This window comes from Mandrillus leucophaeus, unplaced genomic scaffold (genome assembly GCF_000951045.1).
Source record: "Mandrillus leucophaeus isolate KB7577 unplaced genomic scaffold, Mleu.le_1.0 Scaffold349, whole genome shotgun sequence".
Lineage (NCBI taxonomy): Eukaryota > Metazoa > Chordata > Mammalia > Primates > Cercopithecidae > Mandrillus > Mandrillus leucophaeus.
The window spans coordinates 976581-1001522 of NW_012103687.1; the positions used below are offsets into that span (position 1 = coordinate 976581).

The 24942-nt window shown below is 53.4% G+C and overlaps 2 protein-coding genes across 3 annotated transcripts in view; one reads left to right on the forward strand and one right to left on the reverse strand.

The window, feature by feature from the left end:
• Positions 1–807: 807 nt before the first annotated feature.
• Positions 808–17064, reverse strand: RAB36 (RAB36, member RAS oncogene family). 2 transcript variants are annotated; one of them, XM_011989175.1, is made up of 11 exons: positions 16856–17064; positions 15748–15828; positions 11643–11734; positions 9583–9648; positions 8975–9076; positions 6128–6192; positions 4426–4477; positions 3491–3572; positions 3216–3306; positions 1499–1618; positions 808–990 (listed from the first exon to the last, which is right to left on the reverse strand). In XM_011989175.1, exons 1-11 carry the CDS (start codon positions 17039–17041, stop codon positions 926–928), a joined length of 1002 nt encoding a protein of 333 aa, XP_011844565.1. In that variant the 5' UTR covers positions 17042–17064; the 3' UTR covers positions 808–925. The 2 variants fall into 2 exon arrangements, with proteins under 2 accessions (XP_011844565.1, XP_011844566.1); XM_011989176.1 differs by lacking the exon at positions 9583–9648 and having other exon boundaries at positions 926–990; positions 16856–17041.
• A 3216-nt stretch (positions 17065–20280) lies between these two features.
• Positions 20281–24942, forward strand: part of RSPH14 (radial spoke head 14 homolog (Chlamydomonas)) — a 91091-nt gene continuing 86429 nt past the window's right edge. Inside the window, exons 1-3 of the mRNA XM_011989179.1 lie at positions 20281–20425; positions 22236–22486; positions 23759–23861. Coding sequence (XP_011844569.1) covers positions 22309–22486; positions 23759–23861 — 281 coding nt within the window. The 5' untranslated portion in view covers positions 20281–20425; positions 22236–22308. The remainder of the gene's footprint in view (positions 20426–22235; positions 22487–23758; positions 23862–24942) is intronic.

The window sequence follows — 24942 nt, forward strand, 5'->3', positions numbered from 1 at the left end:
ATGCATGGACACCATTACAAAGGTCCTAAGAGATGTGCAGGCCAATGAGAGAGGGATGGAGAGGCAGCAGTGGGCATAGGCCCAGTTTGAGTGCCAGAGGTGGGCAGTGCCACGTTCAAGGGCTGCAGAGTGAGTTACCCTAGGGCAGCTGTGCAGCCTTCCTCCGGCAGCACACACGTAAATGCACTGTCCAGGTGGGCCAGAAAGGCCTGAGTGGTTGTTCTGCACATCCTGGCCCACTGACCAGGAGGGCAGGACCTAGGGATCTCAGAGGTGCCAGAGACAACCCTTCAGCCAGAATAGGTCTAAGAGACTTTGTCCATTGTCCTCCAGAGGTGCTGGTCTTCCCTGGAACCTTGAGCATCCGGGGCAGAAGGACAGTGAGGCCTGAAGCTCTGACACCCAGAACTGTAAGTCCTGCTGACAAGAGAAAACTCCCAGGGGGAATGGCAGGTGGCCTCTCCCTCAGGTGCTGACTTTGACAAGTCCACGTTGCCTGGAACACTGTGATGGATCCTGGGGACACATCCAAGATCACTGGGAAAGAGTGCAGGATTGACTGCTGGTGTGAGCCATGGCCGAGGGGTATAGACCAGTGCAGGAGTTTGCAGTTCTGAGGCCTCTTGAGGCCAAAGGTGACTGATGACCCTGCAAATGGACTGGCCTTTCAGGGGACCACCACAGTGCCTGCACTGGCCTGGTGGTGTGGGGCTCCCAGGCAGCCAGCGGGGGCCTTTTCTAGCGCCCAACCTGCAACAGAGAAGTGACTGTGGCCTGGGGCTGAGTGCAGTGGATGGGTGGAGGGACTGGAACTACAGCTTGAGGGCAGACCCACTGCAGAGCTCGGGCTCCAGTCTCCGCTCCAGTCACTGAAGTTCCCGTCCGTGTGCGTGCAGGGAGCAGAGGCCTTCCACGCAGGCCCCAGCTAGCAGCAGCCCAGGCTGGAGGGCCTCTTGCTTTCCCGGGTCTCAGGTGGACTCCCTTCCATTCCTATAAGAAGGTGAGAAGTAATTTAGCATCAACCAAGAATCCTGTAGCTGACACTGGGCAGGGGATGCCGGCCCTGAGAGTCAGAGCTGTGAGCTGAAGCTCCTGGCCCTGTTGTTCAAGGCCTGAATGACTTGACACAGGACAAGAGGCTGAGGGGTATTCCAGGCACTGGAACAGAGTGGGCAAAGTTGCAGACTGGGAAAGCCGGGGCCAGGACACATCTGCAGGGCCTGGGATGCCCAGCCCGGCCCATGAGAACCAAATGGATGCCCATGAGGTCCATGTGTCAGGAGACCAGGGAGGGCTAGGGACAGGCTCTCACCTGGCAGGTGGGATCAGGGAGGCTACAGGCCCAAGGCTGCAATGACACCCTGAGAGGAGAGTCAAGGGATAGGAGAGGGCCACAAGTTCAGAAAATGGGAGGGTCTCGGGTGACAGGAGGATGGTGCATGTGGATTTTAGGCCTCCAGTCTGCTCCCCAGCCCAACCTAGCCACATCTATACGCACGGATTAGTTCTCCATCGCCGACCTGGAGCCGGGCACTGCTCTGCCTCTCCAGGTCCTGTAGCACCGACTGCTCGAATGCCAGGGCGGCTACACGGCTGAAGAATGCCTTCACGTTCTCGCCTGTGGGCTCACAAGACAGCCAGGACCTCATCAGTGTTTGTCCTTGCCCCTTAATGCATCTGGGTGTGAAAGCCAGGCCAGCCCACCTTCAGGTTGGCACGTAGCCCTTTCTAGAGCACCCTGACAGTAACAGTGACCACAGGAGGGCACAGCCCCACCCAGTCACATGGACAGCACAATGCCGGGGCAGGGCCCACTGGCCTGGCTTCCCACCTGGCTCCAGCCTCCCCACTCCCACCCCACTGCCTGCTTGGGCCACTCCCTCAAACTTCTGAGCCTTTGCTTCCCAGCATCTCCTCTTCCAATCAGATGCTAATATGGCCCAGGTGTTGGAACATGTGGAACTCAGGACAGACATATGCCTGCCCTCCTGTCACTTTCCATACCTGTCCGGTGGGGCTGTGAGGATTGAATTGCTGTCAGCCCCCACACGGAGCCTTTATGCATCCTCCTCCAGGTAGAGGTGGCTGCCCATCAGAGAGCAGGCCAGTTTCCAGCCCTTAACATGCACAGTGCCCTTGTGCAGCCAGCAACCTGCACAACCGCACAGGGCAGTTCTGCTTTGCCCATAGTGAGCTGTTGGCGAACTTACTGTTACTCTGATAAAGGAGGGAGGGTCTCACAGAGCAGTTCTCACTGTCAGGAAGGAGCAGTGGAAGACACTGCCAGTTGTTTGTGTTGGACGGGAAGTGGTGCTTCTACTTGTGACGCCAACCCTCAGTGCTCACCCAGTCTCCGACTAGATATCTGCTGTCCCCTTTTACACAGGGTAAAGACTACTGGGCCCAATTCCTGAGTCCCCAGAGCCTTGGGGGCCTATTATGTGCCAGGCCCTGTGTATGACTTCATTTCATCCCCCAACAACCTGTGTTTTCCATCTGCTCTTTGTGTCTTTGGATTTTCTGTTTTCCTCAGTAAATACACATGGCTTTGGTAATTTAAAACGTTTTTTCACAAAAAAGGGAGATGGATGGCATCACCTGCTTCCCAGATGAGGAGATGGAGGTTCAAAGATGCTGGGCATCTTGCCTTGGGCTGGGGGCCCAGTATGGCCAGGGATAGACCCGGTGGGCAGTGCGTTCAGTGAGAGCTGGGGTCTGTGAGCCACAGTGATACTGGAAGGTGTGGAGCCCCTGTCACTGGGCCCTTCTCTATGCCAGATGATGTCACATGCCTGGCATTTCAGGGCCAGAGGCAGGACAGTGCAGTGGTTACAGGTGAGAGTGTGTTTGGGTCCTGGTCCTGCCACCCTGTGATCCTGGAAGTTACTTCACAGGCATAAAATGGAACCTGCCTCATAAGTAGTTATGGGGTTGCCTTGGAGAACGGGCCAGCACGGCAAGACACAGGGTTGGAGTCACTATTCCCCATCTGTGGGGCAGGCCTCCCAGCCTCCTTCTAGAGATGAGGCAGCTCCTCTTAGGCAATGAAAGATGCTGCCAGGCACCAGCACAGCAGGGCTGTGATGCCAGTGTGCACAGGGCCACAGAGGGAACAGACGGCTGGCTGCAGAGGGAAATGCTGCATGGCAGGCCCCATGGGACTGGCATGAGAGCCGGGCTCTGCCCCACCATGCTGACAGCCCCGGCCCACTCACCGGTCTTGGCTGACACCGACCAGTACTCGGCCTGCATCTCCTTGGCCAGGTGCACGGCCTCTGCTTCGACCTGCTCACATGCCGCTCCTGACTGAGAGAAACAGCCCTTGTTGACCCAGCGTCCAGGGCTCTCTTGCAGGGAGGCCCCGGGGGATAGGCCGCTGCCTGCTTCCCACTGTGCCGCCTCCCTCCCCCGCCATGGCTCCTCCAATGAGGGCTGAAAGGGAAGGCATTTTCCCAAGGGCCACCCAGATCTCCAGTGCCACTCTGCTCACCAGAAGGTCCTTCTTGGTTCCCACGAGGAAGATGAAGCAGGAGCCTGCCTCGTTCTCCCTCAGCGCATCTTCCAGCCACTGCCTGGAGTGCAAGGGGGAGAGGCTGAGAGATTCACCCATCCTCCCACCCCAAACAGGGGGCAGAGAGCACACTTGGGACCTCCCCAGGGCTGGGGTGCTGGGCTGGGAGGGACAAGGAGGGCTTCCTGGCCCACACTGGCTGAGAGGATGCTGCACCTCCAGCCAGAAGGGCCTTAGCTGGACCCAAAGGGGTGGGACTACCAGAGCCCTGGCTGGAGGTGGTGAAGACCCCTCCTGGCCCCTCTCTGGCCTCTCCCGGTGAGACCTTGCGTGAGTCCTGCACGTTTATCGACTAGAACTGTCACCCCTGCCTCCCTCACGGGGTTTGGAAGATCTGGGTGCGAATGCCCCAGACCAAGGTAAGGCGAGAGGGCTTTGCTCCAGTAGCTGGCCAATTCCCAGCAGAAGTAGATGGCCTCTTGAATGGGTCACATTGCCAATTCTCTCTTCTCGAAACTGCAAGTGCCGAATTCATGTCCCTTCAAAGACTGGCGATACAGTTTTCAGGGCCCAGAGTGAACTGAACATGTGAGGCACCTCATTCAAAAAGTATCAGGACTTGCAACACGGCAAAGGCAGAGTATTGAAGCAGGCTGGGGCCCCTCTAAGCACATGCCTGGGGCGGCTGTGCTGGGCTCACACTCATGTGCTGACCCCTCCAGAATAAATGGGGACAAATCTCTAGGGTTAAAGGCAGCTGGACAGTAAGTGGCCCGTGGGCAGCTGGTTCTGACAAGGGGCCCAGTCACTCACACCCACCATGGGGTCAGGGTCCACTGGCCGGGCTTTGGGAGCCCTTCCAGGCAACTTCCTGAGCCCAGGGAGACTGCAGGGGCCACAGAGCCCAGACTTACCTGGTGTGCTCCAGGGTCTGCACGTCAGTGAGGTCAAAGGCCGTGATGATCACTGGACACCCGGAAAAAGCCAACAGCCAATCAGTGCCAGGTAAGGCGGGCAAGGGGGCTCCCCAAGAGGTGCCCAGCTCCCAAGGAACAGCCAGGGCAGCCCCCCAGGCACTCAGCACCGCAACCTCCTACAGTGGAGGCTGAGGAGGAGATACCCCATGGCTGTCCCCCACCAGGACCCTCCAGCCTGCACCCGGCAGCCCAGCCTCAGTGTGGGATCCAGGGAGGCAGGACAAGGTGGGCATGGAGTGAGCGCATGGGCTTTAGCATCAGACACCCTCTGCCACTTATGGCGAAGGGAGCTCAGGCGAGGGCCTTAACTGCTGAGAACCTCAGTTTCCCCATCTGTAAAACAGTGAGGATGAGACCTCTAGCTCTCAGGGTTGCTGTGAGGATTAAACAAGAGCAGCCATTTTAAAAAGCTGTTAGTCCAGGGCCCGATACAGGGCCAACTTTCAACCAGTGGCAGCTACAGCAGTGATGGTTTGCAACAACCCACTTTAGCGAAACAACTTCCGGGGAACCAGCTGGGCAGAAAACCGGGAGATGCAGCCCGGGCCCTCAGCTCCTCTCATCACTGGCCGCACCCCGGTCCTGTTGAGGTCCTGAGGGGACCCCCATGTGGAGGACATTACAGGCAAATGCTCTCTACTGCCCCCAGGGGTGTGACCGGGGCCAGACAGGGGCTTCCTCTGCACCTTGGCTTATGGCTTCAGGGAGACCCACACCCCTTCCAAGGCAGGTGGGAAGAGAAAGGAAGGGGAAAACAGGATAGGGATGACAGCAGCCAGGCTGCCATGTGTAGAGGTGGGCCAGGCGCCTCGCACCTCTTATTCCCAGGGGAGAAGCATCCTGTCGAGAAGAGAGGCCCGAAGAGGCAAAGGGCGCAGGAGGCCATGCGGCCAGGGCAGAGCTGGAGCTCCAACCCATAGCTGAGGGCTGCATGGTTTGTTCCTATTTTTGCTTCTTTTAAGTCTAAAATAAAATGTTGTAACTTTTTCACCACTACCGAGTAGACATAACGGTGCCTTATAATTTGAGTCTGGTTTTGGATACTTTTGAGGTTCTCTCACATCTCCCACTGAAATCCATTTCTGTCTTCTTCCTGGGAAGGTGGGGTAGGCGATAGGAGCTTATGCTGCCGCCCCCTGCTGACGGTGAGCCCTGCCCAGCACCACCTGGCTGCCCTTGGCCATGGAAGTGGTGGGCACCCAGCTCTGCTGGCCCCCACGTGGGACCTGCCAGTCCTCCCAAGGTCCCCCTTTCGCTCCTCCTCCCTGGCCCAGTCCCCTCTGCTAAGACAAGACAAGCCTCCCCCCACCTGCCCCTGGAGTCCAGCGCTGCCCTTCTCTGAGCCTCTGGAAAAGCACTTTCATCTCTGAGCATCTTTATGAGCTGAAACTGGCGTGAGACTTAAAGCCAGCACCCACTACCACAGGGTCCTTAAAGGGTGTGATCGCCAAGGTCAGCCAGGGCCTGGGGATGAAGGCAGCTTCCCTGTTCCCAAGTAGTTGCCTGGGGGTTTTCTCAGTGGGTCTCGGAGGACAGAAAACAGGTGCCTGTGCAGAGAACTTGGGATTCCCACTGTGGAGCCTGGCAGAGACCCCGCTGCTGCACGCGGTTGAGAGCCCCGACGTGGCATGTTGCTCACCCTGGGCGCCCCGGTAGTAGGCAGATGCGATGCACTTGAACTTCTCCTGCCCAGCTGTGTCCCAGCTGTGAGGTGGGTGAGAAAGAAAGGGAAATGATGTCAGGTTACACAATCACAGTGTCTTGAGCCAACAGATTACGGGACCATGGGTGGGAGACCCCAAGGGCCTCTGCCAGCTGCATGGGCTTCAGGAAGTGCCTGTTGTGAGCCAGCTGTCCCTACCCCCAGCTCCTTATGATCCCTTCCTAGGGTGCCCCCAGTGGACTTCTCTCATTCCTAGTGGAGAAGGGTGTGGCATTAGTTGTTCTGCTGCTTGGATGGATGGAGTTGCAGCTCACTCCCTTCTGAATGAGACATTAAAATGGAACATATGGCCCAAGACATGCCTCGCTCTGAAGATGTAGCAGTCCACTTGTAGAGAAGGCTCTGTGAATGGCACTGGGGCTCCAGGCTGGGCCTCCAGCAGTGGCTCTACCACTTGCTTGGGTGTGAGTGGGGCATTGCTTCACCTTCCACGCTGCAGGTCCCAAAGTAGGGGTTGGGGATACCTAACAGGGGAGCAACAGGTGGATCTCAGCAGTTAACTCCAGCTCTTTGGAGCACAGTGGTGAGAAGAAATTAGAAGCTAAGCTCTGGCTCCATGGAAAGGAGTACAACAGTCGATTAATGATGTCTGCCATGGGCACAGTCTAGAAGAGGGGAAAGAGCACCTAGTGAGATCTACCTGCCCTGGTTTAGAACAAAGCAGGGAGTCACTATGCAGGGCTGAGTCTGAAAATTCTTCCCCAATTCATTACTTTTTAAGGTCAACAGATCAAAATTGAACTTTTCTCAATAAACTGCAAAGTAGACAAATCACAAACAAGACATCAATGGTCTGAATTTTTTTCTTTTTTCTTTTTTTGAGGTGGAGTTTCGCTCTTGTTGCCCAGGCTAGAGTAAAATGGCATGATCTTGGCTCACTGCAACCTCCGCCTCCCAGGTTCAAGCAATTCTCTTACCTCAGCCTCCCAAGTTGGACCACTATGCCCGGCTAATTTTGTATTTTTAGTAGAGATGAGGTTTCTCCATGTTGGTCAGGCTGGTCTCAAACTCCAGACCGCCTTGGCCTCCCAAAGTGCTGGGATTACAGGTATAAGCCACCATGCCAGGCCATGGTCTGAATTTTTTTCAAGTGATCCAGCATGACACTGAAGGTTTGGTCTTCATTCTTTCATTAATTCGTTCATATTTTCTTTCATATCTGAAGACTCTGGGGGAGGAGCTGGTGGTGGTGGCCTAGAGATGAGCCTGTGGGGAGGCTGGCGAAGGCCTCAATGTAAGACAATGAGAGGCTAAGCCAGGGCAGTGTCCCTGTTTTGTTCAGGGCCCTCTAATGAGATATGGCCTGTGGTCACACGGGTGAGCCCAGCCCCTAGCCAGTCTTTCCCGGCTCCGCCTGGGCTACCCCTACCAGTCCTCTGCTCTTCTCAGCTCTCTGGATCCCTCAGTCCTGCAGCCTTGCGTTCTCCCAGCCTCCTTTGCTCTTGACTGACCCGTACTCTCCCTTGGGCGAGATTTGTTATCCTCCATATCCAGGGCTTTGCTGGGGCTGTGGAAGTTCTGAGAGAAGGGGGCACTATCTTGACAGAGTTATGAGCTGACATCCATAGGATCTGAAAGCTCAGTCCAGGCAGGGCATGGAGGATTGAGGAAGCAACTCAGGCACCAGGAAGGAGCTTGGTGAATGCCAGCAGGCAAGTGGAGATGAAGTGGAGATGGGGGGCAGGGCCAGCCATGTAGGGGAACATGGAAGGGTCTCACAGGAGAGTAGAGGTGAGGGCCCGGGCCCAGGCAGGCCTGCAGCATTCTCCAGGTGCTGGGGCAGAGGGAAGCTGCCCAGCTGGGGTGGGAGAGGGTAAGCCCTGGGCCACTCAGAAGGAAGGCAGAGGAAAGGGCTGAGGCCAGTGGGGGCCATCGCGAGTCAGACTCCCAGGGCCTAGCAAGGAAGACAAACAGAAGTGGGTCGGGCATGGTGGCTCACACCTGTAATCCCAGCACTTTGGGAGGCTGAAGCGGGTGGATCACTTGAGGTCAGGAGTTTGAGATCAGCCTAGCCAACATGATGAAACCCTGTCTCTACTGAAAATACAAAAACAAATTAGTTGGGTGTGGGGGTGCACACCTGTAGTCCTATTTGGGAGGCTGAGGCAGGAGAATCGCTTGAAGTGGAGGTGGCAGTAAACCGAGATTGCGCCACTGCACTCCAGCCTGGGTAACAGTGCAAGACTCTATCTCAAAAAAAAAAAAAGACAGAAGTGGAAGGAAAGCAAGGCAGGGGAGAGGGAGTGAAGGCTTCAGTGTGAGGAGGAAGACGAATGCCTCAGACCTGAGGAAGGATGTGGTGCTGTGGACTCCATCTCAGCCCTCCTTGCCCAAGCCTGGCACGCAGGGACTGGATTTGACCCCATTTTACAGGTGGGAACAGAGGCTCAGAGCTCAGAAGCGACCTGCTGGAGGCCACTCTGCTGGCCTGGTGAGTGGGATCACAGGAGGCCCAGGTCAGGGAGGGACTGGAGCCAGGGCCTCGAGACGAGCAGGGTGGGGATTGGGGAGGTCATGGGCAGGTGAGCAGGTCAGGCTGTGGGCATCTTCCCCAGAGCCAATGACCAAAATGAGACAACTTTGGGACTGACGGAGCATCTGGGGGTTCTGGGAGCTGGGAAGCTGAATGTCACACAACACCCCCAGGCTCTGCTTGTCTAGACCAGTCCTCCTTGACATGGACACAGTGCAGGAGCTCCCCAAATCCTTTCTCAGGTGCCCCTAGGAAGCCACCCACGAGTCATGGGGGAAACAGCAACTTACATCTGGAGGCTATAGGGAATTCCAGCAATCTCAAAGCGCTCAATTTCAAAGTCCACCCCAATGGTGGCCTTGTAGTCTCGGTCAAAAACGTTCTTGCAAAACCTGTGGGGGATAAGGAAGTCGTCACAGGGGGTGTACTCACAGAAATGTGCCCGGAAGCTTCACTTGTGACAGTGAAAGTCTTTAGGCAAATAAGGTCCACTTCCCATCAGGAAGTGATGGTCCACACAGGCCATGGGTGGGCAGGGCAGCCAGCAAGGACAAGGTGGGGAAAGGGAGGCTGCAGGAGCTCGGAAGGCAAGCTGCGAGTTAGAAACTGAACGAAACTGAGCAGCCATTTGCAGGGAGGGCAGTAGAGGGGAGAGCCCTGGCCCCAGGGGGACAGTCTGACAAGCGCCAGGTTCCTGGGATGCCACAATGTCTGCCCAGCCCTGCCATCTCCCCGATTTCTTGTACCCCCTCTTATCTGGCTCCCAGCAGGTTAAGGCCCGGCAGTTCCTGGAAACCACATGGTTTCCACTATGTTGATACTATCTGGGCCACCCAGGCAAAGGTATGACAACCTGGTGCTGGGGGAGGTGGCCGACGGGGCAGAGGAAGCCTTGTACCTGTGGATGAGGCTGGTCTTCCCCACGTAGAGATCGCCAACCACCACCACCTTGGAGAGTTTGAGCCTGTGAGAAATATGGCCGAGTTGCCCTCGGGCATGCCTTCCAGGGTGTCTTCACACTCACAGCCCCTTCCTTCCCTGAGCTCTCTGCTGGTGAGACACCCCTCACTCCTGGACGCAGGATGGGCCACCCTGTGGAAACACTGTGTTCCCCCTCCACAGTCCCCAGAGGGGAGATGGGAGAGGCTGGGGACTCTGCTTCCCCTAGAGCTTCACCCCTCACCACATTTGGTCAAAGTCCCCATCCTAAGAATTAGGAATGGGCATAAAAAAAGGCCAAGTCACAGGAGGAGGGGGCAGAGGCAGGAGGCCAGGGTGCAGCTGTGGTAACCAACCAGTAGCCATGGGCATGTCTATGCTGTGGGGGAGCTGTGCTGAGGGTGCAGACACAGGGTCCACGTGCAGGGAGACCCCAGCACAAGGGACGGGCAGCCCCTCACCCTCCCATGCACCCCCTGGGGCTGTGCGCCCATGTGGGTTCTGGCCTCTTGCAAGCAGGCACTCCGTGACCATGACACCACCATGCCCTGCTCACTTAGAGGTATCTGTAAGGGTCAGACAGGCCAAGGGGCACACCCTGAACAGGGCTCAGGCTCTATACATCTGGGCTGTGGCTTGAGGCGAATCGGCTCTGAGGTTCTTGGGCTCTCTGGGGGTCACTGCTCCCCCAGAGCAGCCGCCACCCTCACCCTTTGTGTGTGTCCTACACTCTGTGCAGAGGCGTTTCTCGGACTGTTTATTATTTTTTTAGAGACGGGGTCTCACTGTGTTGCCCAGGCTAATCTCAAACTCCTGGGCTTGAATGATCCTCCCACCTCAACCTCCTGAGTAACTGAGACTACAGGTACCATTGTTCCAGCTTCCCAGGACTGTTGACAACACCTTAAGAGTTTTTGCAGCTCATCCCAAAGGAGGCAAACGGTCACAGCAACCAACCTGGGTAAATATCTGACAGGCACTTCCTCTGCCTGCAAACAGCAAGAGGGCACCACTGTGTCACCTGGTGACCTGGGCTGCAGGTCACCTCGCCAGGTCCATGAGAGCAGGGACTGTGTCTACCCTGCTCCCAGAGGGCCCTTTCATTCTGACTCCATTTCTCCTATGAATGAGTAAAGGTATTGACAAGGTCTTGCAGCAGGTACCCTCTGATCCTCAGTCTCCCCACCTCCAGTGCTGCCATAAGGGGTCAGGGAGATCATCTGCGTGAAGCATCTGATATGGCACCAGCATTCCCCAACAGATGCCACTACTCTCATTCCACCACCATGGCCACTTCGGCTATTCTGATCTCAGCTCTGCCTCACCCACTCTGCAGTTTGGTAACCTCTAGCTGTGCTCTGTGGCAGCCTCGTCGCACCTGTGTGACCCCTGTGAGCTCAGCCAACTCCCTGAGCAGACTATGAGCTCCTAAGGAAGAGGGGCAAAAGGAGGCCCTTGTACCTATTTGTTAAAAGAAGGAATGACTATTTCACAATCCCTGTGCCGGTGGTGGCAGGTGCTGCCACGGCAGGAACAGGGCAGACACAGCCCTCGCCCTCTTAGGCTAGGTCCAGTGAGAAATCCAGCCTGCAATTCTGTGAGATACGTTCTTGGGGGCACAAGAGCACCCAGGAAGGGTACTCTCCCCAGTCCAGGCTTGGGGGCAAGGGTAGTGGGGGGTCAGAGAAGCCTCCTAGAGGACTTGACACTTATGCTGAGACCTGAAGGGGAAGGGGAAGGGGAAGTGAGGGGAGTAGGAAAGACATTTCAGACAGAGGAAATGGACTTGTGCCAAGACCTCAGGCCGAAAAATCACCTGCGTGACTTAGAAGAGGGAAAGTTGTTCCATGTGGCAGGTGTGTTAACTGAAGCCAGATGAAAACCCCAGTCATCCTCAGGCCTGTACAGGGCTGCGCCAGCCTCGTGTGTGTGTTTCACTTGCTCATTCTTTCACACGTGCATTCATGCACTCATTCCTTCCTGCCACCTGCTCCCCCATCCCACACCCTGCAGGCTCACCCGACAGTCCCCGTGTTTCTGCGTTGGCAGGCAGCGCTGACCTGCCTGTGGAAGTGCTCCCTGAGCTGCAAACAGGCTTCTGGCGTATACCACTGCAAAGAGACAGACAGACACATCATCCTGCAAAGCTGCAGCTCCTTCCCCGTAGCGAAGCAGTGAGGGGAGACGGTCTTCCCAGCCTTCCTTCCTAGGCCTCACAGCTGGCAGCCTCAATAGCTTTCCCTGACCCACCTGTCATGTGTATCCTCTATTTCTTCAGCCTTGAGGCTCTGGGGCCTTGTGAGTCCAGAGGGGCGAGCCCAGGCAGAGACTCGGAGATCTGGGTCTCACCTGGGGTCGTGGTCCCCTTGCTGCATGCATGTGACAGGCCTCTGTCTGCTCTGGGCCTCAACCCTCTCAAGTGGAAAGGAGTGGAGCTCTTTTGGTGCCCAGATCCTCCAAGATCCAATTAGCCAGGTGCAGGAGTGAATGCCTGTGGTCCTAGATACTGAGGAGGCTGAGGTGGAAGGATCGCTTCAGCTCAAGAGATAGAGGCTGCAGTGAGCTATGATCATGCCACTGTACTCCAGCTTGGGTGAGAGAGTGAGACCCTGTCTCTAATCCATACCTTCCATGAATCTCTGATGACATTTTGTTTTAAAAACGTGCATACATGTGCCTGGAAAATGTCCTAGAAGGCGCTTACTGTTGTCCACATTTCTTGAAAGGCAGACCTGAGCAGTGGTTTAAGAGCATGGGCCTCAGGGTCAGAAAAAACTGCATATACCCCAGCCACCCTCACCTGGTGTGTAATTAGAAAAAAATGAGATTAAACAAATTAAAGATGACCATTATTTTTTGCCATTGGATTGGCCCAGGCTAAATACAAAATGTGGCAAGGATGTGCGGAGAAGGACACCGTTGAGGCCGTTGGTGTGATCTGTGTATGGCAATGGTCCCGCCCCCCGCCCCCCACCCCTGCACAGTCACAGCCACCTGCTCTGTCCTTCTGGATGCTGCTTGGATCCACAGCTCCCCTCCCCCAGCCCCAGTGTCTTGGCCATCGATTCGGGCTCTGCCTGGCCCATCTGCCCTCTCAGTGATTGAGGCAGCAGTGATGGTGAAAGGAGATTAGCAAAGGGCAAGTTACAGAACCTTCTTGAGCTCCAGTTTCCTCAAATGTTAAACAGGGATGCTCATAATAGCACCTTTTCATGTGGTCTTTGGAGGAGTAACTGAATAATGCAGGTGAGCAGCTTAGCCCGATAGTCTGCTTTTCTGCAGAAGTGTGGCAGCTACCATGAACAAGCTGGCTGCTTCTTTCTGTCAGCTTCCATGACGGCTTTAAGCTGGGGACTGGCCCAGACACAATGGTCATTACAGGATGACTGGAAGACTATGGTAATGAAGGCTGCAGGGTAAGAAGTGTGAGCTGATTTCAGAGACAGGGAAACTGAGGCACATAGAGTAAAGGGAAGGACTTGCCTGGCAAGCAGTCTGAGGACCCTGCCCAATCTGGCTGTGAATTTCTCAGGGCCCTGGGGTGCAGGATGAACTTGGCCAGCAGTGGCCTTGATCCCTGACTATTATGGGCAAGAAGGGAGAATGTCACCTGTGAAACCAGGACAGATTCCCTAGACTGCTTCCCTGGGGTAGGGAGCTCTGGAGCCAGACACAGCCAGGTCAAATCCCAGAGGTACCAGGCACAGCTGTGTGATGCCAGGCAACCCTGCTTAACTCTGATCCTCACCATCTGCTTTGCCAATGGGTTCTTCATGTCATGATACCTGGAGTGTTTTATGCCAATCACACTTTCCTTCGTTTTGACTCAAGAAAGACCAGTCTCCGTCATCCCTAGTTACCACTGTCAAGCTCTGCAGAGAAAACAATTGCCTGAGCCTCTGTTGAGATGGAAAACCCATGGGGAATTGTCTACGGGTCTGAGACACAAAGGTTTTCTCTGTAGGTGTGTGAAGAAGGAACTTAGGGAGGAAGGTAAAGAAGGGGGAAGGAGGAATGGCCACATACTCCAAATACCCAGGACCTATCTAGAGTCACCTCCTCCTCACCAGCCTGGCCACAAAATCCAAGATGCAAAAGGCCATTCCATGGAGAGGATCTCTCCCTCTGCACCTGTCCTAAGCCACAGACGCAATCACTGAGAGTACGGGCTTATCTATCCTTCCAGAAATATTTTCTGCATATATAAACAAACAGACATTTCTCCCTATCCTTGTTTTCACACACAGGAGTGTGCTGCACACGCTCTACTGCACACTGTTCCACACCCTGCATTTTTACTTAACGGTTTACTTTGGCTCTCGTTGCATGTCAGCTCCTGAAAAGGTTGCCTCATTCTTCCTCACGTCTGTGCCAGGATGTATGACTTGTTTAACCAGTCTCCTCTCCGAGGATATTTACGTTGTATCTGATCTTCTATTCTTACAAACTGCTCCAACCCCGGCCGGGCGAGGTGGCTCACGCCTGTAATCCCAGCACTTTGGGAGTCTGAGGAGGGCGGATCACGAGGTCAGGAGATTGAGACCATCCTGGCTAACACAGTGAAACCCCATCTGTACTAAAAATGCAAAAAATTAGCCGGGAGCGGCAGCGGGCGCCTGTAGTCCCAGCTACTTGGGAGGCTGAGGCAGGAGAATGGCGTGAACCCGGGAGGTGGAGCTTGCAGTGAGCCAAGATTGCGCCATTGCACTCCAGCCTGGGCGACTGAGTGAGACTCCGTCTCAAAAAAAACAAAAAACAAACAAACAAAAAACTGCTCCAACCCCTATCCTTATGCACATTGTAAACCCATGCCAGAATATCTGCCAAGTAAATTCCTAGAAATGGAATGGCAAGGCCAGTTGCAGTGGCTCACACCTATAATCCCAGTGCTTTGAGAGGCCTGGGTGGGAGGATTGCTTGAAGCCAGGAGTTCAAGACCAGCCTGGGCAACATAGCAAGACTTCGTCTCTATTAAAAAAATTAAAAATTAGCCAGGCATGGTAGCACATGCCTGTGGTCCTAGCTACCCAGGAGGCTGAGGCAGGAAGATTGCTTCAGCCCAGGAGGTAGAGGATTGAACTATGATGGCACCATTGCACTCCAGCCTGGGTGACAGAGCAAGACTCTGTCTCTAAAAAAAAAGAAAAAAGAAAAAAGAAATGGGATGGCTGGATCTCACAGGGCAGGGTCATCTGCCATATTGGTAAATATTGTCCACTGCCCCCTATGGAGGTTGTACTCAATTTGTATTCCCTGCTGCAATTAATATTGGATTTTAATACAGACACAAGAGAGCTGTGAGTTTGCAGCGGAAAACAGAGGCAGAATGGCAAGGGGAGAGAGAGTCCTGGATTTGGGGTCACGGAACTGGAATGCTGTTTTGATAATGATGATAATGAGAACAACAGCAACCATGACTGCAGGGGAGCTCCTGCATACCGTGAGCTAGGCACCCAATATGAGAGGAATTACCTCCATGTAACATGTAACAGTGGCTCTGAGAGGTTGAGTAATTTGCCCATAGCCACAGTTTTTCTTTTTTTTTTTTTTTTGATACGGAGTCTGGCTCTGTGGCCCAGGCTGGAGTGCAGTGGCGCGATCTCGGCTCACTGCAAGCTCTGCCTCCCAGGTTCACGCCATTCTCCTGCCTCAGCCTCCCGAGTAGCTGGGACTACAGGCGCCTGCCACCGCGCCCGGCTAATTTTTTTAAATTTTTTAGTAGAGACGGGGTTTCACTGTGTTAGCCAGGATGGTCTCGATCTCCTGACCTCGTGTTCCACCTGCCTCGGCCTCCCAAAGTGTTGGGATTACAGGCGTGAGCCACCGCGCCCAGCCAAGCTACACAGTTTAATGACAGAATCAGAATGAAGGACTCACATAGAGGACTGTCTGGCTGCAAAATCCTAGCCCTTATAACCTCCAGGCCACATTGCTGCCCAGTGTCACCATCAACTTGCTACCCCGCCTTGGGCAGTCAATGGCCAGTCTCCCAGCTCCTCAAGGTAAATCTGGCAATGGACAGACCTCCTCGATTCACCTGCTTTACTTCCAGGCATGAGTGTAGAGTGGGGAGAGCTGATGTGGCTGCAGTGCCAGGACAGCACTGCAGACATGATGACTGTACCTTAGGGAAGGTGGCGATGACACGGTCGCGGCTCACGGGGGGCCCCAAAGGTGTCAGGGAGGACCTCATTCTTCCAGAGTCCTGTGGACCCAACCAGGAGAAAAACAGTTAAGGAGCTGTGCAAATACCTGGGGACTCACCCATGAGTTTTCACATAACTTTTCATTAGATCCAGGCTGGGTGCAGTGGCTCATGCCTGTAATCTCAGCACTTTGGGAGGCCAAGGTGGGAGGATCACTTGGGCCCAGGAGGTTGAGACCGGCCTGGGCAACAAAGTGAGACCTCAGTCTCTAAAAAAAAAAAAAAAAAAATAGCAGGGCATGGTGGCCTGTGCCTGCAGTCATAGCTACTTGGGAGGAAGGTGGGAGGAATGCTTGAGCCTAGGAAGTCAAGGCTGCAATGAACTGTTAAGGTGCCACTGCACTCCAGCCTGGGTGATAGAGTAAGACTTTGTCTCAAGAATAATAAATAAAACCAGATCCAGGCCTCCCTCTCCATCAGGAATATGGGGCAGAGGCCATTTCTCTCAATCTGCATACAGCAGGCAGCATGGTATGGGGGAACCAGGTCTGCCCCACCCTGCCTGGGAGTCAGAAGACCTGGGTCTCCCCTTGACAGGTGTCTACCAAGGAGGAGCTCCCCTCTGAGCTTACCTTACTGGGCTGTGAGGCATGACACAGCTCAGGCAGTGGAAGTAGAGTCGGGAGGGGTCTCCTGCTCCTAGTCTGCAAAGGATGAAGGCTCTAGGTGGGCCTGGGGACCCTAACTTTCAGCCAACTAGGCCTTTTCCCTGAAAGCCCTCACTTCACCAGGCCTCTGACTCTTCCAGCCTCCTCAACAGCCCTCTGTCTCCTTTCTCTCTCCGGGCTTCTCTCCCGGTTGCGCTTGGGTGTCCTTGGCGGAGTCCGGTTGTCCTCCCGCATCTGACCTGGCCTGGCCCAGAGTTTGCGCTCCGGAAATGAGGACGCCCCTGGGCCGTAGGCTGATTTCAAGTTATAAGGGCGGGAAGTGGGCGCGGACGCGGTGCCCTCGCGGCCCTGGCCACGGCATGTGCCAGCACGGGCGTGGGTGACTGGGAGGGTCGGACAGAGTGGGCGAGCGGACTCACCACCCGTGGCTGCGAAAGCTGGGGCTCGCCGCGGCCTAGTCCGCCAGAGTCAGCGGCAGTGATCACCATGGCAACGAGAGCCGCGCGGGACCGGCGGGCTACACGAATCGCCGACGTCGTGGGCGGGGTTTGCGTTGGACTGACAGCGGCGCGTCCAAGCATCCAGCTTGCACCAGCGATCACCATAGCAACGAGAGCCGGCCTGGAGTCTGGGCGGGGCTTGCAGCAGGGAGACTCCCGGACACCCTGGAGAGCCAGAGATCACCACGACAACAAGGGCGGTGCTGGATGGGTGGGCGGGGGGCGGGGCCGTGGAGGCCCGGGGGCGGAGCCTGGGCTCTGGCTGGCGCTGACAGTGGAGAGATTTGCGCCGGTTCTGGTGATCACCTCGGCTGGGAGGGGTGGGGCGGTCACGGCATAAGAGCTCCTGATGTAGTATTGATGTTTAATTGGAGTCAAGCACCCTGCAGCTGCAAGAGATGGACTTGCCTACCATCTACTGACCTTAGTCTGCATAGATCTGAATCCAGTGTTGTCTGAATATTATATGCCTGGCTTCTAAAGCCCACGGTACCAAATTAATTTCCTTAATAAAAAGCTGACCTGAGTCAGTGATTCCCTCTGAACTAGTTTCGGTTTGGAAAGTTAGCTGTTTTGGGCTAGATGGCCTCTCGTGGCCCTTATAAAACCGCGGAACCAGCTTCTAAGTCCAGAGTTCAGTTTCAGAGCATACTTACTCCAGCTCCTTAACTTTTCTGCATCACAATATGGAATCCTTGGTAAACAGATTTAACTCAATCATCTTCAATTCAAAGCTAAGTGTGCTGGAGGCTGATGTTCGATGTATTTTTTTTTTTTTTTAAGAGATGGAGTCTTGCTATGTTGCCCAGGCTGGACTCAAACTCTTGAGGCTCAAGGAATCCTCCCGCCTCAGCCTCCCCAGTCCTTGGGACTACAGTCAAGGGCCACCACACCTGGCTCTGTTTAATGTCTTTTAGTGAGTTTCACTGCTAAGGTTGAGGCTTAGGGGGTGAACTTAGGTGAGTTGTTCCACCTTCCACACCTCAGTTTACTCAACTATAAAATAAACGCAACTATCTATTTCAACCGATCACATGAGATGGTGAAAGTGCTTTTATATTGTAAAGCTTAATTCAAGTCCATTAATCATTCATTCACGTACTGAAAGCTTCTTGGTATATGCCCAGCACTGGGGAGACAAGGAAACAGAACGGACATGGTGTCCACCCTCAGGGAAATTGGAGTCCGCTGCGGGAAGCAAAGAATTAAATAGAGAATTAGGGGGAGTGTGCCAATGGGATTTATGAGAAGGGAAGGTTAAGCTGTGGGATCACTTACTAATTTGGATTTGGGGATTTGACAAGAGCTAGAGATCACCTTGAACCCCTCCTTTAGCTTTTTTTTTTTTTTTTTTTTTTTTTGGAGATGGAGTCTCACTCTGTCACCCAGGCTAGAGTGCAGTGGCGTGATCTTGGCTCACTGCAATCTCCGCCTCCCGGCTCAAGCGATTCTCTTGCCTCAGCCTCCCGAGTAACTGGGACCACAGGTGCGCACCAACCATGCTTGGCTAATTTTTAAATTTTTTTAGTAGAGACAGGGTTTTGCCATGTGTGCCAGGCTGGTTTCCAACTCCTGGCCTCATGTGATCCGCCCACCTTGGCTTCCCAAGGTGTTGGGATTACAGGCGTAAGCCACCGCACCTGGCCCCCGCCTCCTTTAGCTCTTAAGTGGGCTCTTTGCTTAGATCTAGAAACCAAATTGACACTAGGCAGATTAGCAAGAGAAAAGCATACAAATGTTATTAGTTTTACATGCACATGGGGATCTTTACCAGAGTGAAGTCTGGAGAAGTGGCCAAAGCAAGATGCTTTTATACTTTTTAGACAAAGGATGACAAATTTGCGAAGAAATGGCAGGACAAAGGGGATCTGGCTAGGGGCAGTAAATTCTAGGGGATTCACTAGGAGATAATATGAGGGGCATAAACCTAGTGGAAGACAGGGTTAAGTATATTTATTCAGGTCCATTGCAGTCCCCAATTTTTAGTCTCAGCTGATAAAGGCTATTTTCTTGCCCTGGTACAGCGAGGGTACCACTCCTAGAGGAATCTTTATGGCTTGCTGAACGCAGAAAGAAGCATATCTGTTTGCCTTTTCTTGTATCTTTTTTAAAAATTATATTTATTGATTGACTGATTTTAGAGTTGAGGTCTCACTCTGTCACCCAGGCTGGGGTGCAGTAGTGTGATCGTATCTCACTGTAACCTCAAACTCTGGTTCAGGCAATTCTCCCCCTTCAGCCTCCCAAAGTGCTGGGATTACAGGTATGAGCCACTGCACCTGGCCCAGCTGGCCCTTTCTGAGTCTACTATTTTTCCAATGTTGTCAACTCAAAATGGTCAATATACCAATCCATCATATTTTGGGATGGCGCATACTTCACTCCTTCAGGGAGAAGGAAGTTTTCATGGAAGAAGTGTTCACCAAGTTGCATCCTGAAGGACAAAGAGGTAATAATTAGTGTTACAGGGTGCTCAGGTTTCAGGAGCGGGGTGGTATTTGAGGGATTAAGAGAGAGTCTAGCATGGCTGGAGGAGGCCATCACCCAGGGACTTCAGCACTAGGCTAGGAGTTTGGACTCAGCCCTGAGACCAGTGGGGAGCCATGGAGGGTTTTATGCAGGTGGTGGCTGGGTCTGGCTTGCTTTTGAGAACAGCTACACCGGCCAGCAGTGTGTTGGGTCCACTGCAGGGGCTAACCTTTGTCATTACCAGGAGGTCAGCCTGCAGAGCAAGGGGCATGGGCAGGGCTAGGCGGTACAGAGATCAGGCCTGTGTAATTTGGGGAAAACTGACTGAGCGCAGTGGCTCACGCCTGTAATCCTAGCATTTTGGGAGGCCGAGGCGGGTGGATCGCCTGAGGTCAGGAGTTCGAGACCAGCCTGGCCAATATGGCGAAACCCTGTCTCTACTAAAAATACAAAAATTAGCCGGGTGTGGTGGCGGGCACCTGTAATTCCAGCTACTTGGGAGGCTTAGGCAGGAGAATCACTTGCACCTGGGTTGGGGGAGTGCGTGGCGCGGAGTGGAGTGGAGGTTGCAGTCAAGATCGTGCCACTGCACTCCAGCCTGGGCGAAAGAGCGAAACTCCGTCAAAAAAAAAAAAAAAAAAAAAAAAAAATTGGAGAAACGGCTGAACTGCTCTGAGGTTCTTGTCCCTAAACTAGATGTTGCCATCTTATGAATTTACTCTGAGGATCAGAGGCATGCAAAGTACCCAGTACAGAGAAGGGCGTAAATAAGTCACTTCCCTTCCCTTCTGTACTTTGAAGAAAGCTGAGCTGCCTTTGGTCCCCGCAGCAACCCTGTAAATGATCCCGCTTTGCAGCCGGCCGCAGCTTGGGCTGTTTGCGCCTGCGCAGTGGGCGCTGAGTATGTAGACAGCTGCGCTGGGGACGCTACCGGAGTCGCCTGGCAACGATGTCGCCTGGCAACTGAATAGGTTGGCCACTGGCACGCGCTACTGGAAGCAGAAAGGGCTGCGGAGGCAGGTGAGGCGACGGCGGTGGGCTAGGGGCCCGGGGACGGGAAGCCCAGTGACCCACCCAGTCCCATTCACACAGGGCCCTGTCCCCACACTCAAAATCACGCACTTTCGTCTCCGGCCAGACTCTCCCAGCCCACGCCCCTTAGAAGAGGGCAGGCCTCTGTGTCTCCAGCGCCCACCGTTCCTGCGAGGGGAGCTCAACTCAAACATGGCCACGTCCCTCCCAGCCCGGCCCCCACTTCTACTGTTGTCATCTGGTGTCCCGCGTGAGCATCTGGCTTACCTTTTGGAGTAGATTCCTACAGGCCCGCCTGTCCATTCTACTAACCATGATAACAACCATAGTAATAACCACAGCCAACATATCTGAAGCCCTGGTATGCCAGGCTTAGGTGTATTCGTTAATATGACAATTCTGGGAGGCAGGGAAGGAGGTACTGTTATCATCTCCCCTTTGAAGCTGCAGAAAGACACAGATAGAGGAAGAAACTTGCCAAGGGTCACCCATGGCCTGAATCTGGAGCCAGTTCTTAACTACTAACCTACACTGCGCATAGTTGCTGAAAGCATGTGCGTGTGTGTGTCTGTAATAAAAGTAAATCACCTTTTTTTTTTTTTTTTTTTTTTTTGAGACACAGTCTTGCTTTGTTGCCAGGCTGGAGTGCAGTGGTACGATCTTGGCTCACTGGAACCTCCCCCTCCCGGGTTCAAGCGATTCTCCTGCCTCTGCCTCTTGAGTAGCTGGGACTACAGGCAGGTGCCACCACACCCAGCTAATTTTTGTATTTTTAGTAGAGACAGGGTTTCACCATGTTGACCAGGATGGTCTCGATCTCTTGACCTTGTGATCCGCCCACCTAGGGCCTCCTAAAGTGTTGGGATTACAGGCGTGAGCCCCCGCGCCTGGCCATAAATCACCTTTTTTTAATTAATTAATTAATTTATTTATTTATTTATTTTGAGACGGAGTCTCGCTCTGTCACCCAGGCTGGAGTGCAGTGGCGCGATCTCGGCTCACTGCAACCTCCGCCTCCCGGGCTCACGCCATTCTCCTGCCTCAGCCTCCCAAGCAGCTGGGACTACAGGCACCCGCCGCTACACCCGGCTAGTTTTTTTGTATTTTTAGTAGAGACAGAGTTTCACCGTGTTTGCCAGAATGGTCTCGATCTCCTGACCTCGTGATCCGCTCGCCTCGGCCTCCCAAAGTGCTGGGATTACAGGCTTGAGCCACCGCGCCCGGCCCATAAATCACCTTTTAACATTAATTCCTTTTCATGGATGTGTCAGAAGCATCTAAATATGGGTTCCTGGCAGTGAATGAGCTAGACCCAGATTTCAATATTTGCTCCTAGTCTTACCACTTTCACAGCCTCCAGTAAGCTCCTTGGCCAGAACCTCAGTTTCCTCATTTGTAAAATATGCATAAAACAAGCCCCCTCCTTATGGGGTAGTTGAATTGGATACTACTTATTGCTGGCACAAGATAAGCACTAAACAGAGTGACCATCTCGGAGTTTGCTTGTTTGGTTTGTTTTGTCCTTTAATGCCTTTGACTGAAGATCCAGATGAAAGTATCAGTGGTTTCTTCTGTGGAGCACTATTGCGGTGGGGAGCTCTAGAGTTTGCAGTCTGGGCTGCTACTTACCTTCACTGGGACTTTGAGCAAATCTCTTCATTGCTGTCAGCCTCAGTTTGCTCATCTGTAAAATGAAAGTAAAAATACCCATTTGCCTGCCCTCACAGTTTGGAGGATCAAATGAGAAGTAGCTTTTAAATCATAGTAGAAATAATGACAGCTTTTTGGTTTCTTTTAGTGAGTGGTTTCTGCAGAACTTCATTTGGAAAGGCCTCTGTCGTTGGGGATAGGTGGCCCATTCCCAGAACTCCATGGAGTTTCCCGTTAACATCAACACTACCCAGATTACCACTGCCTATGGCCATCGGGCCCTGCCCAAGCTGAAGGAGGAGCTGCAGTCAGAGGACCTCCAGACGAGGCAGAAAGCCCTCATGGCCCTGTGTGACCTCATGCATGACCCCGAGTGTATCTACAAGGCCATGAGCATAGGTGAGCGTGACACAGCACAGGTGGCCATGACTGGGGTCCTAGCATGGCTTCGGACACTGGGTAGAACTTCAGTAATAAGGGTTGCTGTTGTTTGAAGCTGACTCCAGGCCAGTTCCGCTATAGGCACAGTGCCCAGGTTCTTTTTAAGAAATATTTGTTTATTGAGGCAGAGTCTTGCCATCTCCCAGGCTGGAGTGCAGTGGCAGAATCATAGCTCGCTGTAACCTTGAAATCTTGGGCTCAAGAGATCCTCCTGCTTCAGCTTCCTGAGTAACTAGGACTACAAGCATGGACCACCATGCCTGACTAATTTTTAAATTTTTTTTTAATAAAGAAGATCTTGCTATGTTGCCCAGGCTGTTCTTGAACTCTTGGCCTCAATTGATTCTCCCAGGTCAGCCTCCAAAGTTTTGGGATTATAGATGTGAGCCACCACACGCAGTCTGGATTATCTTAATCCTCAGAAAGGCCACCTACAAGGGAGAGTCCATTCTCAACCCAGAGATAAGAAAAGCATGGTTCAGAGAAGGATTGTCAGTCTAGGTTTGCCCAATAAATAAATAAAGCTGAATTTGTATTTATTTATTTATTATTTTTTTTGAGATGGAATCTCGCTCTGTTGCCCAGGCTGGAGTGCAATGGCACTATCATGGCTCACTGAAAGCTCCGCCTCTAGGGTTCAAGTGATTCTCCTGCCTCAGCCTCCTGAGTAGCTGGGACTACAGGCACCTGCCATCATGCCTGGCTAATTTTTGTATTTTTGTAGAGATGGGGTTTCACCATGTTGGCCAGGCTGGACTTGAGCTCCTGACCTCAGGTGATCTGCTTGCCTCAGCCTCCCAAAGTGCTGGGATTACAGGCATGAGCCACCGTGCCCAGACAAAGCTGGATTTTTATTGGCTAAATCTGGCATCCCTAGGTGTAACCCACTCAAGGTCATGTGACTAGTTTGACACAGGGTTGTAATTTGACCCCATATCTCTCCTGGGGTCAAAGAAATGACAAAGCCCATTTTCTTAATCTCATGGCAGACGTTGTGAGAAGGCACTGGTAGGAAGCGTGCAGGGAGAATCACAAGGAGGGTTGGATGAGACATGAGCCTCTTCAGTGACTCTGAAATGCTGCATAACCAACATGATTCTCCAGTGCCCCAAAGCAGCAGAACCTCTGGTACATTCCTGCCCCAACTGGCCCACTTACTGACTTCTGGGTTAGTTGGTTTCTGAGGCTGGCAAACATTCAAGGGTTGGTTGGTTTGTTTGTTTTTTGTAGGCTGTATGGAGAACCTGAAAGTTTTGCTGAAGGATAGCAACAGCATGGTGCGGATAAAGACCACGGAGGTGCTCTTCATCACGGCGAGCCATAGCGTGGGCAGGTGGGATGCTGTTCTGGAAACCAGTGTGACGCTTGCCAGCCGCACTTCTCCCCTGGGTGGATGATGCCCTTGAGCTGCGTAGAGTGCTCTGGAGTTTTATCTGCAGCACCAGTTTTTGGAGGGGCTTCTATTTAGCCAGAGCAGGACTCTGTGGGGGTGGTTTGGGTTGCCTCTGTGTGGATCTTATGGGACCCTCTGTTCCAGACTAATTTTTATTTATTTTATGTTAGTTCCGAGCTCTGAGCACTCTCTCTCTCTCTCTCTCTTTTTCTTTTCTTTCTTTTTTCAGACAGTCTTTCACTCTGTCGCCCAGGCTGGAGTACAGTGGCACCATCTCAGCTCACTGCAGCCTCTGCCTCTCCGGGTTCAAGCAATTCTTGTGCCTCAGCCTCCCGAATAGCTGGGACTACAGGCATGTGTCATCACGCTCAGCTAATTTTTGTATTTTTAGCAGAGACAGGTTTCACCATGTTGGACAGCCTGGTTTCGAACTCCTGGCCTCAAGTGATCTGCCTGCCTCGGCCTCCCAAAATGCTGGGATTACAGGCGTGAGCCACCGGACCCAGCTGAGTTTCCCACTTTCAAGGTGGAAAGAAAGTTCAGATGTTACCTCTGCAACAATTTTGCCATTTCTTAGCTTTTTACGGAGAGCCCAGTTCCCCAACCCAGATCCCCACAGGGCCTGTGGCTTTGGCTCCTGTCCCTGTGAAGGTGGTAAAATAACAGCATCAAAGTGCATATCTGGTCTGGGCTGGTGGCCTCACTTCCTGTTCATGATGGCTGGGTTCTTGGTTTCTGGCACCTGCAAGTGTCCTTTTCCTGTGTAAGCACAGCTTCAGTTTTTCTTTTTTTTTTTGAGGTGGGGTCTTGCTCTGTCACCCAGGCTGGAGTGCAGTGACGTGATCTTGGCTCACTGCAAGCTCCGCCTCCCAGGTTCACGCCATTCTCCCGCCTCAGCCTCCCGAGTAGCTGGGACTACAGGCCCCCGCCACCACGCCCGGCTAATTTTTTGTATTTTTAGTAGAGACGGGGTTTCACCGTGTTAGCCAGGATGGTCTCGATCTCCTGACCTCATGATCCG